Raw genomic sequence first — 13,958 nt, forward strand, 5'->3', positions numbered from 1 at the left:
ACTTAGGTCTGATACTCTCTCACATCTTAAACAAAACAATGTGTCATAAGTTACTAAGTTTAGTTACAGACTAAGATTTTGCAAAGACTGGGGATCTTGCAGGGTCACTATTTGCAAGAATACAACTAAATTCATTTTGAGATTATTTCCCATCCTGCTCCTGGTGAAATTTACAGACAGAAGCTGCTCTAGTTTTTTCTTAAAAACCAGCGAAAAAGAAATGCTACATGCTGATTGTTCCTGTTATTAACTCATTTTCATTTAACAACTTTTTTTTTTTACAAATGCATTTTTTTGGAGTAATGTTTCTTAGATTATATCAGCTAAGATAATCATATTTCAAAAGGTGTTGTCCTTCACTTGAAAAATGCCTTAAATTTCCAGGTTTTCCAGGATGTGTGGGGAAACTAGGCATTTTTACAATATTAAAACAACTACACAGTTTATACAGCTGCCCAAAGAAACCACATTCAACCATTAACTATCTGGACATAGCACTTTCAGCTGTGAACATTTCTGTTTGAAAACCCTGCAAACTGTATGCAATACAGTAGAGAGAGCAGCAGCCCGAATAATTATATAAAGGCAGAGAGTCACAAGTTTAACTCCTCCAACTGGCCTGAAACCACGTGTGAAAAAGCAGTACGTACACCGCAGACACACAGCAGCTGACAGAAAGGGGAGGTCATATTATGAGATTTAAAGTTTCATCAGGACCATCAAGCATATGTTTAATAAGGAGTTTAGTTTAAAAACACGTACACAAAAGGCAACTATTTACTGCATACTGCCTGTAGAAACTGAGATTACATTTAGCTAACAGTCATCCTGATCAACCACCATCACTCGGCGCCGTAGGATTCAATTTGTGTTTTCATTTTGTTAATCTGTTTCTGTTCATTAGGCTGTTAAATGGTTGTTGACCTCAGTAATTGTTAACACAGCCATGAGATTAACAGATAGTTTCACCTATTATGATATATATATATATATATATATCATAATAGGTGAAATATATATATATATATATATATATCATAATAGGTGAAACTATCTGTTAATCTCATGGCTGTGTTAACAATTACTGAGGTCAACAACCATTTAACAGCTTAAAGAGTAACTACACACCAAATTGCTTTTTTATGCTATACGAATAACTATATTGACATATGATATTAATACAGGTGATTTTTCCAACTGTACACATATTGTGTGTAAAAACTACTTTTTCAGCTCAAAATTAGCTTATTTCTGTGTGCTTGGATTTGAAAATTCAGTTCAGCCAAATTCCTTAATTGTGTCCAACTCCAACTTATATTTCATGTCAGCTGTTACCAAGTATAACTATCAGAACACTGCTTACTGTAGCCTCAGTTTGTGCCTCTCACACAGAACTGCTGGTAGCATTAGCAAGCCTGATAAGAGACAGCGTAGAAGTGACGTCATGCCACTTAGAGAACCCGAGGTTATGTAAATAACCCAAAGATGTATCCCTTTTCTGTGGCAGTAAACACAACATATGGGCCCACCAATAACTAACTGTGCTATATTTAGAGCTTTACAAGATATTCGGGGCTGATGACGTTAACATTAACATGATAAACAGCGGGGCTATGGCTATGCACTGACACTCACCCACAGACACACACTGGAGAGCCTCTCAGTACTGAGCTGCTACCTCAGCTACAACACAGGTACAACGCAGAAACTTTTACAAAGGGCCATGAGTGTGCTTCTGGTGATGGTTAAAGCTCCAGCAGACTCTCTGTTTTCAGCGCAGACACGGCAGAGTCTGACAGCAGCTGCTCATGGCTGTTTAGCTCTGACTACCAGCTCTACAATCACTATTCATGCTGTACTGAGTGGTGGTCATTCAGTGTCCTCTGACCCCAGCCACAAGGCTACACCCCCTACAGTCGTTGTCCTGTGCAGTCCTCTGCTGCATTTTTTAAATATGCTGGCATGGAGGGAACTAGTAGAATTTGGGTGTGTAGTTACTCTTTTAGATATCTAAATTTTGTTTTGTATGCGAAATAATGTTCTTTTTGTACATTTAAAAGTTACATAGTTAAGCTTGAAGCTACTCCTATTTTCTTTCATGATTTAACTATTAGTGACAATCTGTTATGGAATGTCAGATCATTATTCACTAATTATCTCATAATATATTTATTTAAATATATTAATTTAATTTAATATATTTAATTTATTTAAAAATTACAAGTATCACATTCTAACATGAGTAAAAGAGGGTGGGGCTAGAGGTTGGGGTGACTAGAGCAGCAGATTATGACCAAGATAAAGGTGTTGTCAGCTGTTGAGGGGAAAATATCAAACTTTCCAGAGACAGAACCAATGACTTCTGAGGGGTGTTTCATAAAGATGGCTCAGAAAGCAGTGTTCATTGTGTCATTCAAGTCTGTCTTGAATGAAGCTAACACAATGAACCAAGTTTAATCTGTTACATAAAGGTGGTTTGCAGCTAATGTGAGCAGACTAAGTCAAGTCTGGTTTATTTTATGACTTTGAAACACAGACCTGAAGCATCAAGCACTGCTCACATCAATTCACAATGAAGGAAACTGATGTGTACAGACAAAATTGAGGTTCAAAGGCCCAGAACCACACATATTAATATTATAATATAAAGGGTAAAATGTTACAGCAAAAACTAACAGTAAGTACTGACTTACTGTAAGACTGCCAGAAGTAATGATGAACTCACATCAGTTGAACTCCTCTGCGATCTGAGTGTTCGCACAATGTTTGAAGGGTCAGAGTGTTTGTAAAGCATTGATACTGGCACCAGCCGACATTTCCTCATGACCGTTGTAGACATGCCTCAGGCCTAACGAGCTGATTAAGGTCTGAGACCTTGTTAAAGAATCTGAGACTTTTTTATTTTTGTTCAATTTATTACATAGTAAGTAACAATGCATTAATGTTTGCAGAAAATATTGTGTTTTTTCCCCATATCATAGAGTAGCTGTGTTTGCATCTTTTCAATTAAAAAATCACCAAAATATGTTATTTGTCAAGGGGTGGTCAAACTTTTGCATGCAGCTGTACATTAACTATAACATTTTATGTTATGGAACATAACAAAACAGCATACATAAGAAGTAAATATCAAAATTTCCATATTAAAAACTTCGGTCGGAGAGGGTGTTATCCTAAAATGCTGTCAGCAGGATTCAAGTACTTTGCTGCCACCTAGCATCTACACTTACCCTGTGCAGCCCCCTCTTTTACCACCATGACAACACGTACTAATGCGGCAGTAAAGCAGACAAATGAAACGAGTGACTTTGTATGTATGTATTTATTCTCTGGTTTTCATTAATTCAGCTTTGAGTGTTAGGAGCTCTATGATTGGTGTTCAGAAGTTGGGTCTACCATGGCTGTGCATATAATTCACGGCCAATTATTTCTAGCCTCCAATTATAGTTTTTATACATCTTGGATTGTTTGAAGTAAAACAGCACTTAGTCCTGGTTGCATCTTGATTTGGTAGATTTCACTTGGCCACTTCCAGGTTGTGTTTTCATTAACCTTCTTAAAAAATCTGAAAGTTGAGATTGACTTTCATAGTTGTTATCCATCATTAAGATTTGTTTCTTGCTTCCTTCTAGACATTTGAAGACTTTAAGAATGACAAGCAGGCCCTGGAGTACCAGCAAAGGATAGTTGACATCTTACTTCAGGTAAAATCACACAAATCATTCCATGTGCTGTAATGTCTATTTTACATAATTGTTAATAGTAAAGACAACATGGAGCAGGTGGAAGACAAGTGCAGTAAGTTTCAGTTCCTTTTCAGTTTTCTGCTTTAAGAACACACACACAGCGAGGTGCAGACCAGTATGAGCTTCAATGCAAGTCATCAAATTTAAAAGGCGTTGCACAATTCTTCTCCAGTACACCATGCTCTATTCTCCAAATTTTTCAACTATCTTACCTTCATCAGGGTGGTGCCCAAGGTCCCTTCACTCATATACATTTCACCAATTCATAAATATACCAAAGCTTCAGATGGCCTTAAAACATTATTCAAAAACATTGGCACATATTACAAAAGGATGAACTAATAAAGAATCTTCATAAGGAAAAGCCAAAAGTAATATTCAGTAGAATGTAGTTGTATTTATATCCTGTTCTTATCTAGCACCTTTCAGGAAGTTGCATCTTCAATCTCATTGTCCTGTCGTGCCATGACAATAAAGGCATTCTACTCTATTCTATGTAAGGGACAAACTAGTACATTCTGAATATATCCCATCAAAACTAAAACCTGTCTGTAATAACACAAATTCAAGATGGAAATTATAAATGCTAAGCTTGCTCACAATGTAACAACACAACTAGACAACCATCCAAATACAGGTAAAAGAATAGAAATCAGAGGAGTGATCTCATGCAATACAAAGGGTGTGATTTATTTGTTAAAGGTCCAGTGTGTAATATGTGTGGTATTTAGCGGCCTCTAATGGTGAGGTTCTAGATTGAAGCACTCTGCTGCTCAACCCTCACCTTCCTAAGACTTTGGAGAGATTCCAGAAGCTACGGTGGCCTTCAAGGACAAGAAGCTATTTGTTGAAGATGTCATCGTCCACGACAACTTCGAGCATTTCTAACAAGTCAAGCGAAGAGGTGAAGATGTATTTAATTATTTAGTCTATAATACTATAGGTTATAGCTCACAAGTAAGACAGCAGTTATGAGTGTTTTATTGTTTTGGTAATACAAGCTAACATTAGCAACGTCATGCTAAACAAAACTTACGTTATTTTATTCTAACGTTAGGCATTATTGATAGCAAGATAGCGTTGGCAGTTACATATTTTATTATCCGTTTGCAGAGTCAAGTACTGGAGGTTAGAGGAGGAGGAAGAGGGCGAGAAAGAGGGCGAGTTAGCGGTGCTGCTGCAGGCAGGGCCGGGTGAGGGAGGATAGCAAACACCAGCACCGCGGAAGCAGAGGAAGAGGCTGGAAACCCTCCAAAGGGACCGAAGCGACTGAGGTTTGTGACGTTATTTATACAATTATTTTATCATATTCCTACCCGTTCTGCACGATATTAAAAATGCCAGTACAACACAAAGTGGTATTTACATAGCAGCTCTGTGTTTTACATCACTGTAGTCTGTATAGTTTGATGTGTTACAGTGTAATGTGAGTCAGTAGCCCCTTTTACACAGCCCGTTCAAGGTGGGAATACTGCGCCTGTAATCTGCCTCGCTGTTCTGTTTAGCCGGTGTTCAGACCAAATCAGGCGGCGCAATGCACGGCTGCAGGGTTGAGGAGGTGTGTGGGTGTGTTTGTGCTGTAGAAGCTAACCGCTGTGAAACAATCAGAAAATAACGTTTATCAATGTGGTTCACCAGCTTCCCCACTAACGTTACTAGCGCTCCCTCTCTTCATTCACCCTCTAGCTCACTCGACCACAGCTGCTCTCTCTCTCTTTCTCTCGTCTTTTTAAAATGAGTCAGGAAGCCGACAAAAAAGTCTTACTTTAATTTTAACGTTATCAAACGAAGAGAAATGGCCTCCCTTTGGATCCTCTTTACGGCTATAATGCGGGTTCTCAGTATAAAAGAGGCTACTGAAAGCATCAGCAACACTACTGAATGATGATATAAATACCATATAGGAACAGTATCGAGTAGCAATATTTTGACTTTTTTAAAAAATCATGTTATTGTTTCAGACATGTTTGGGAACACTGGACAGCCTACAATCCATATTCTGCACTACCATTACAATATTTCCAACATATTATGAAACTTATAACCTATTAAGCCTTATCTGTGTTTTTCCTGTGTTTTATTTTTTCAGAAACTTCTTGAAGAGATGACCTCGGAGGAGCACAGGCAGCTCACCAGTGAACTGCTTCAGAGGCAGCCAGGGTTCATTTTTGATGCCTTGATGATGCATCAGTGCAGGCATGGTGTCCCACCGTTTGCACCATGTGCCAGGGGTACCATGGTGTACTTGTAGTAACTGTATAGACATGCCTACAGACCGGGAGAGGAAATGCTGTGGCCAGTACCCTGCAGATTGTGTAATAATAATACCGCACTTCTCCCAGTACTGTCTTGAAAATGCTTTTTATGCATTCACAGGCGGTACAGGGAGGACATTATGTTATTTGGCCAGACCAGGAAGCCTGGGGATGACAACGGGGAGTACCGTTATGCTGCCTATAGACATTTCATCTATCGACAGCATGGCTCTTTAGACCAGGGAAACCGACTTGTCATCCCCAGTTGCTGTGTTTGGAGGATCAGGGACAAGTTCCCTGGTCCTCCAAAGACATCACACTGGTTTCACACCTGGCCTCTGAGTTTCCCTCCAGGTCCTCTGGAACGTCCACACAGTATCTCAGGCACTCACACACCTGCCTGTTCATCATCAAGGCATCTAATCATCTCATATTTATTTGTTACATTTCTGATATTTTATTTATTTTATACTTGTTCTATACATTTTTTATATTTTCTGGATAATTTTAAACTTTTTGCTTATATATTCACATTTGTTCAACTTAAATGTGCAAGTTTACCAAATAAAAGATATTCATCAGATGTGCTGTGATAACTGCAATGATAAACATATTAATATATACTTATACAATGACAGTATTTCCCTGCAGTCAGTATATTGTCATTACCACTTCCACCATTAATTTATATTGTCGTTATTTATATTTAAGAAGCAACATAAAACAGTAGTGAAGTTTGAATACCACTGATCCTCAGAACAGGGCACTGTAGTACATGTTATGGATTAATTTTCATTGCCACTTCAAGTTATGTTATCTGTAATTCACTAGTTTGAACCACAAAATAAAAATATAAAAAACAACACTAAGAATAATGACATTTGTAATAAAAATATATTTTATTTAACAGAAACATTTTTGGACATCCTTTTCAATCTGGACAATCAAAGGATAACATAAACATGCAGCTTTTACTGTTCAAACAAACATGTTGACAGCTTATTCTGTGTTCTTCAGAGTTGATTCTGATAAAGACAGAATAATCTATCAAATCATTAGTCTGTTTGAACACTAAAAGCAGTGTGATTAAACTTATTTGATCACCTTCCAGCAGTCAAATTGTTGCACATATAATAGCTGACAAGGGTCACACCAAAACCACACCAAAGGTATTCAATTTACTGCTCTGGATGAAGATCCTCTCATGGCAGGAACAACACCCATGATTCACTGGCACTGCTGTTCCTCATCTGCTCCAGGAGCTGTGTGTAGAGCAGCAGCTGCATGGAAAACTGCTTCTGTGGAAGACAGTACCATTACACATAGAGATAATTTACTATTTCATACATTTTATACAGTTGTACATGTGAAAATAGTGCTATTTAACCAGGAGTAGGACTTACAAGGGAAGTTAATATGCTACATAGGCAAACAAATGTGTATCACTTACATAGACCTCTCCTGACTCGGTCTGCAATACCTCTGATATGGCGGGTGTGAATGTCACAGACATGGTGAATAATGCCAACCCATAGTGCCTGAGAAAAATAAAACAGCACAAATGAATGAACTTACTATCATAAATCATCTATCTATCTGTCTATCTGTCTATCTATCTATCTATCTATCTATCTATCTATCGATCGATCGTGCTCACCATAAACTGTTCAACCTTATTCCATGCAGATTTTCATCCCAACAACAGACTAGATCAGATTGTTTAATTGATTAACACACTTTCAGTCAGAGACAAGTAGCTATTCAGTGAAATCAACTTTTGTTGTCTTTGGTTGTAATGAAAACCAACGTACTCCCAGCCATCAATGGCACATGGTGAAATACCCCTGACCTATTACACAGTCGCTTTGAAGATGAAGATAAAGGCAATACCATGCATCAACGCTACAGGACCTCTCTCATAGCTGGAGAAACAACAGCAACATCAAGTGCTACATGACACAGTCATAAACCCATGTAATACATTATGTTACGTCCTAAGATGCTGGGAGCCTTGGCTGGCCTGGATAAACATACCAAAATAAATAACAGAAAAATTCTACTTCTGACTGATAAATATAAAACTAAAAGTCTGGTAGCAATTACATGTTTTTCAACATTGAAACGGGGAAAATGTTACTTGTGTTGGACTGTAAGCTAACTTTGCCCCCCAATGTGTACATATGCTCCTAAATGACAAATTAGGAGCAAACAATGAAATCATAGAGCACTGTGAAAAATATAGATATAAATTCACACGATGTATTAACTCGGTGATGAGCAGACTTCTCCTCAGTTTATCTTTCACACTAACTCATTACTCTGACTTACTGTCTTTAGCGCATCACCAGCGCTAAATATCTTAGTTATCAATCAATGTGTTGTCTTACTGCCACAGAAAATGAATAAATCTTTGGGTTATTAGCACAACGTTGCCTCCCTGTTGTCTCTTATCAGACCACCAGCTCTGTGAGAGGCACAAACTGAGGCTAAAGTGTGCTAATATTTAACGTTACGTGGTGGCGTTTCTTTTCAGGGAAATTAATGTACCGCTAGTAAACATTGTACATCATCTAGGTTTTGAACCATTACCAGGGGCGCAAAATAAATATACATTACACTCTTACCTGTCCAGCAGTAAACAGGAAACTTCGGCGTCAATTTGCAAACATTTCTCTCATCTGGGATTTCCATCTGGGTTTATCCTCGTTTTATGCCATTGCTTGTCCCGATTTCGTTTAGCTTCTTCGTGTTTTTGTTTCTTTGACGACGACAATTCACGCTCCTGTCATTTTCTAAATATGTATGATCCTCCATTTATCAGATTTTGGTTTCAAAAACTTCTCTCAATACAAAATGTTTGGTCCATTCTTCTTCGTTTTAAAATCGGTGCATTTCCGGTAGTCACCCACTGAATCTAAAACACGTAAGGCCCTCACTGGAGCCAGTATTAGGTTTGTCCGTTCTGCGCTACTGTAGAAACATGGCGGCCACCGTGGAGGGGGACCCGCTCCCGTGTAGATATAAAGGGCTTATTTCTAAGGTAATGAAAACACAACAATTATTTTCAGCTGATTAGACACTAATTAAGATATACTTATACATAATCTATTCAATTTTTACCAAGTCTGTTCTTTTAGATGTTACTAAATACTACACACTGAACCTTTAACTAGTCCTTGTGAAAAAGGATATGTAGGAATAACATCAAGAGAACTCAAACAAAGAATCAGAGAACATAAAAGTACCAAGAAGAGGTTTATCCTGTTGTAGCACATTTTATGGAGATACGTCATCCAATCTCATCCCTTAAATATAGGAGAACTGGGAAATTATGTTTGTCAAAGAAGGGGGTAGATTTGGAGAGATTAAAAGGGAGGCATTCTGCATTTCTAAGCTGAGCACATTAAGCCTGAGAGGGTTAAATGATGGGAAACGGAAGTGGCCTGATGAAAGTGAGATAGTTGAAAACGTTAATAAAGGTGTACTGGAGAGGAGTTGTGTGATGTGTTTTGCTTTTGACAGTTCCTTTTCAGTAATAGACAAAGTGATCTTGCAGAACTATTTCCAGCGCAAACCTTAACTTGCCCACAGTTGTTGGGCTCTGGTACAGTGAATCAGACAACTGGAACTAAACACCACTGACATAGTCATCTTATGTAGCTAAATTTCTATTTCAAACCTCACTCGGTATGTCACTATGGCAAGTACTTTCTGGCATGACCAATCATGGAATCTCCAATACCACTACATCTGTTGGGAGCCCATCCCCCCCCTTTGTAAACGTTCATGGTGCCCCACACAGCATTCTCTTTTCCTCATTTGAGCTCCTTAGCTGTCATGACGTCTGGATTTTCACTAAACTGTTCGCCAACAAAGTCATCAAGGTAGTCTTTGAGCATGGATACAGTATCTGGTAGTTCTTTTCATTAAGAAAGGTTTATTTATTGTTGGTTCAAGTGGGGGTTGTCATGTTGTGGTGGACTTCTATCTGATTCTAACTGCTTACAGAACAAGATAGCACATCAAGGTGAGCTGTGCATCTGTTACTGCTGCTAGTCGTCAAGGTTGTTAGCTAGCTATGGCTACCACTGCATCCTCTGAGGGGAACGCTGGTGGCAGCAAGGTTAAGAACGTTGCCCAGCTGCATGTGGGTTAACCATCTCAGGGAGGGACCCCCATCTCCTCTGCATTGAATGTATAGGAGTTAAGCATGCCCAGACATCACTCTTGGACTCCGAGCCCGCAAGTGATGCCTCACTCACAGACCTGCAGACTGGACAACACTGCTGCTCCATGCCGGTGAGGATTCTGCAGCATCACTGGTGAACACTCACCAGTGATGCTGCAGAATCCTCACCGGTAAAAGCTGACCCTTGCCTTTCCGACACCATGAAGAAACTCAGGGATAAGTCAGCTACAGCTAGCACTTGCTGGGCGGATATGGCGGAGGACCCCAGCAGACCCCCACCTAGTCATTGCAGCCCAGCACCTCCATTGGTGGGAAAGTGCAGCCTTCCCCTGCCCCCCACTAGGCCCACCTGCATGAGATGTGCATACGGGCGGCGACCAGGATGGCTATTGACTTGCCTTCATTGCTGGATAATGAGGAGGAGAGGGATTTATCCTTCCTTTTCGTCAGGTCTCCACTAGGCAGCTCATGTCCACTGTTCATGTGTGCATGAAGGAGATGAAGTGGTATTGGGCCAAACTGTTCTGGTATTCCTGTCAAGGGTTAATCTGGCCCAAGACAACACCTTGCCCACCACTGCCAACTCGCCTGGGCTTTTTGGCTAAGGCTGCAAGAGGATGCAGCAGGAGCTTTAAAGGCCCCAGATTTCAGACACCTGAGTAGCCAGTGACTCACCAGCATGGTGCCCAGGGCCAAAAGCACTGGGGCAAAAAGTCTTTTGCCACCATCGCCACCACTTCGCTACCATGACATACTGCTCATCCCGCCCACCAGAGGGGAAGAAGAAGGGGTTGACTGTGGTTAGTAGAAACAGAGGCTCAGCAGTCAGCACTCAGAGAAATCCCTGGCCTGAGCTTCTCGGGGATAGACTGTCAATTTCATCCTCCCCCCAAGAGGAGGAGAGGAGAAGAACTACACTAGTGTCCCAGTCAGCGCTGTGTGACAGCCTGCCATGTTCACCCTATTCACAGATGCAGAGGAGCAGCCCCAGTGCTCTCCAGTTCATTTACCATCTGTCAGGGACCAAGCAGTAAAACTCAAGAACACAAGGTGTATAGAGCAAAAGTTAGTAATTTATTTACAACTTAATTTCAAATTAACAAATTAATTTTTCCAAAATACAAAAATAGGAAAACTAGAAGAAAGTAATTTCCAAAAAACTAGGGCCCTTTAACTCAAATTTAGGTCAACTAAACAAATAGCAACCTGAACTGAACTGAACATTACAGACCTGACAAATGACACATAAGGTGTGTGTAGGATACACACCGGCTATCCTACACAGACACACAAGGGGGGCAGGAATAAACAATTAACTCTATAACACAAATTAAGCTTAATCTCAACAAAGATTTAAATCAAGAAACTATGTACAACCCAACTAACTATCAAAAGCAAGAAAAATAAACTTAAAGTCCAAAAGTAACTGAAGTTAACTGGATCCCGAAAGGCAGACTCCCTTCTGGCACACCCGGTTGGCCTCTTCCAGTTCCTGCCTGCCACAAAAAAATATTATTATTATATTATATTATTGTTGTTGTTGTTAATAATAATAATAATTTATTATCATTGTTGTTGTTGTTGTTGTTGTTGTTGTTGTTGTTATTATTATTATTATTATTATTATTATTATTATTTTACTTATTTGTGCAGCCCCTCAATATACAGTTTCTCTTTTGGCTCTTGTCTCTTTAAAGCCCCTCTCCCGATGAGCTCACTCTGTTCTGACTGGCCAGCTTTACGTATCAGAGATGTGTAACTTTACCGTCAATGCAGACCAAACATTTCCTGCTTTTCTGCTTCAAATTAAAAGCTTTTACATGACTTACTAACAGGAGATTTTTATTGTGAAGAATTAACAGGAAGTAAAAACGTGTTCCTCACTGAATTAGTGGAGCTTCGTTAGCGGCGCAAAAAACCGAAACAACAACATATGGAGCTATTTTGAGCTATTTGGTCGAGCGAATCAGTTAGAAATAATGCAGGGAGGAATAGTACAGGCAGAAACAGCCACAGTGAGATGTTTTATGAAGAGCTGCAGACAACCAGCACACCTCCAATAGGTAAACTACTTATTTTACTTTGCTGTGCTGTGTAATGGCGTCTTGGCTTGGCGTAACTACTCCCGGAGCGGAGCAGCATACTCGCATGCTGTGCATGTAGCAGATGTCCATATAAAGAAATCTATCACAGACTGACGTCAGCTTGGGCTGCTCACAGGGATGACTGCTACATACGTTTATCTCGTTATTTGACACGTCGGCCACTTTTAACATGAATATGTGACATTGTGACATTATATATATGTCTGAAAATAAGAAAAAGCATAATATGGCCCCTTTAAGGAAGCCACTGTTAGGGCCGGGCTTAAAGCCAAGGGCGCAGTGTGTAATTCAAAAAAGAGAAAACCAAAAAGCGGACTGTCTGCCACAAGAGAGTGCATCTGCCACAGTTTTGAGCTTCAAGCCCCTGGGTCACCTGGTTGTCAAAGCAGAAGAGTGGTGTGCATGCGCAATTCACCACTGGGTGTTTATAACTGTTGCAAGGGGTTACAGGCTTCAATTTGCAGCAGCTTTGGTGAGCGAAATTTCTTCTCTCTTAAGCTGAGGGGTAATTTGAATTGTGCCAGAGGATGAAATGAATCTGGGCTTCAACTCTCGGTATTTCCTCATTCCGAAACAGGGAGGTTTGTTACATCATATTCTGGACTTATGTGTCCTCAATTCCTACCTCTGCAAATACAAATTCAGAATGCTCACATACAACGTTCCGTTGCTCTTGATTCAACTGGGCAACTGGGTTACGTCGACAGATCTGCATGATGCTTATTGTCACATAATTATATATCTGGGGAACAGGAAATTTCCGAGCTTCACTTTCCAGGGTGTAGCCTACGAATATCAGACTCTGCCATTTGGGCTGTTTCTTGCCCCAAAAGTCTTCAGCAAGTGTGTGGAGGCAGCTCTGAATCCTATGTGAGCCACAAGTCTCAGAGTGTTGGCATAGTTAAGAAGCCTTTCCAGCATGGGCTTCAGTGTCACTCATGCCAAGAGTATCTTGTTTCCCATTCAAAATGTAGAGTATTTTGGCCTTGAAATAAATTGTTTCTTTTCGGGCTTCTCTGTCACAAGATTGAGTGGAGAAATTTTGCCAGCACCTTGCTCTGTTCTGGGGGAACTCAGTCTCATTACGAGCCTGACAGTGCTGAAGTAATATCTGTCATTCCTCAGGAGTTGTTAAGGATGCAGGATTTCCAATGCTAGGTGTCCTCATTACATCTGTTCAATGGATGTTACGGATGTACAATGTCATCTCAGTCAAATGATGAGGGTTTCCCCGAATGTCTCCTGGCTCTCTGTCTTTGGAGAGACCCAGTGGTGTTCACTACCGGCATCCCCTTGGGAATGGTAGTTATGAGGAAAACAGTGACAATGGATGCTTCATTGATGGGGTGGGGGGGCTGTGTTCAAGGGGAGGTCTGTGAATGGGACCTAGCCCCTCAGGCTCTGTCATGCTCATATAAATTACCTGGAGTTGATGGCAGTTTCCCTGGCTTTCCAACATTTTTTGCCACTCCTGAGGAGTTGTCATGTTTTGGGCAGGACAGTCAATACAACAGTGGTGGCTTATATAAACCGGCAGGGAGGCATGCGTTCTGTAACATTACACATACTGGCTCAGAATCTGATAATGTGGACCAGTGAGCGCCTGCTGTCATTACACGTGACACGCATCCCTGGTGTATTGAAAAGTGGGGCAGATTTGCTC

General features: G+C 40.2%; 1 protein-coding gene and 1 long non-coding RNA gene across 2 annotated transcripts in view; both read left to right on the plus strand.

Moving 5' to 3' along the window:
• vps8 (VPS8 subunit of CORVET complex) overlaps positions 1 to 13,958 on the plus strand; it is a 176,318-nt gene that overhangs the window by 100,356 nt on the left and 62,004 nt on the right. The window contains exon 27 of the mRNA XM_042434438.1: positions 3,633 to 3,704. Coding sequence (XP_042290372.1) covers positions 3,633 to 3,704 — 72 coding nt within the window. The remainder of the gene's footprint in view (positions 1 to 3,632; positions 3,705 to 13,958) is intronic.
• LOC121912260 lies at positions 3,721 to 6,454 on the plus strand. Its single transcript, XR_006100042.1, has 3 exons — positions 3,721 to 4,650; positions 4,860 to 5,020; positions 5,836 to 6,454. It is a non-coding gene; the product is annotated as an uncharacterized LOC121912260 (long non-coding RNA).

This window comes from Thunnus maccoyii, chromosome 14, assembly GCF_910596095.1.
Source record: "Thunnus maccoyii chromosome 14, fThuMac1.1, whole genome shotgun sequence".
NCBI classification, from domain to species: domain Eukaryota; kingdom Metazoa; phylum Chordata; class Actinopteri; order Scombriformes; family Scombridae; genus Thunnus; species Thunnus maccoyii.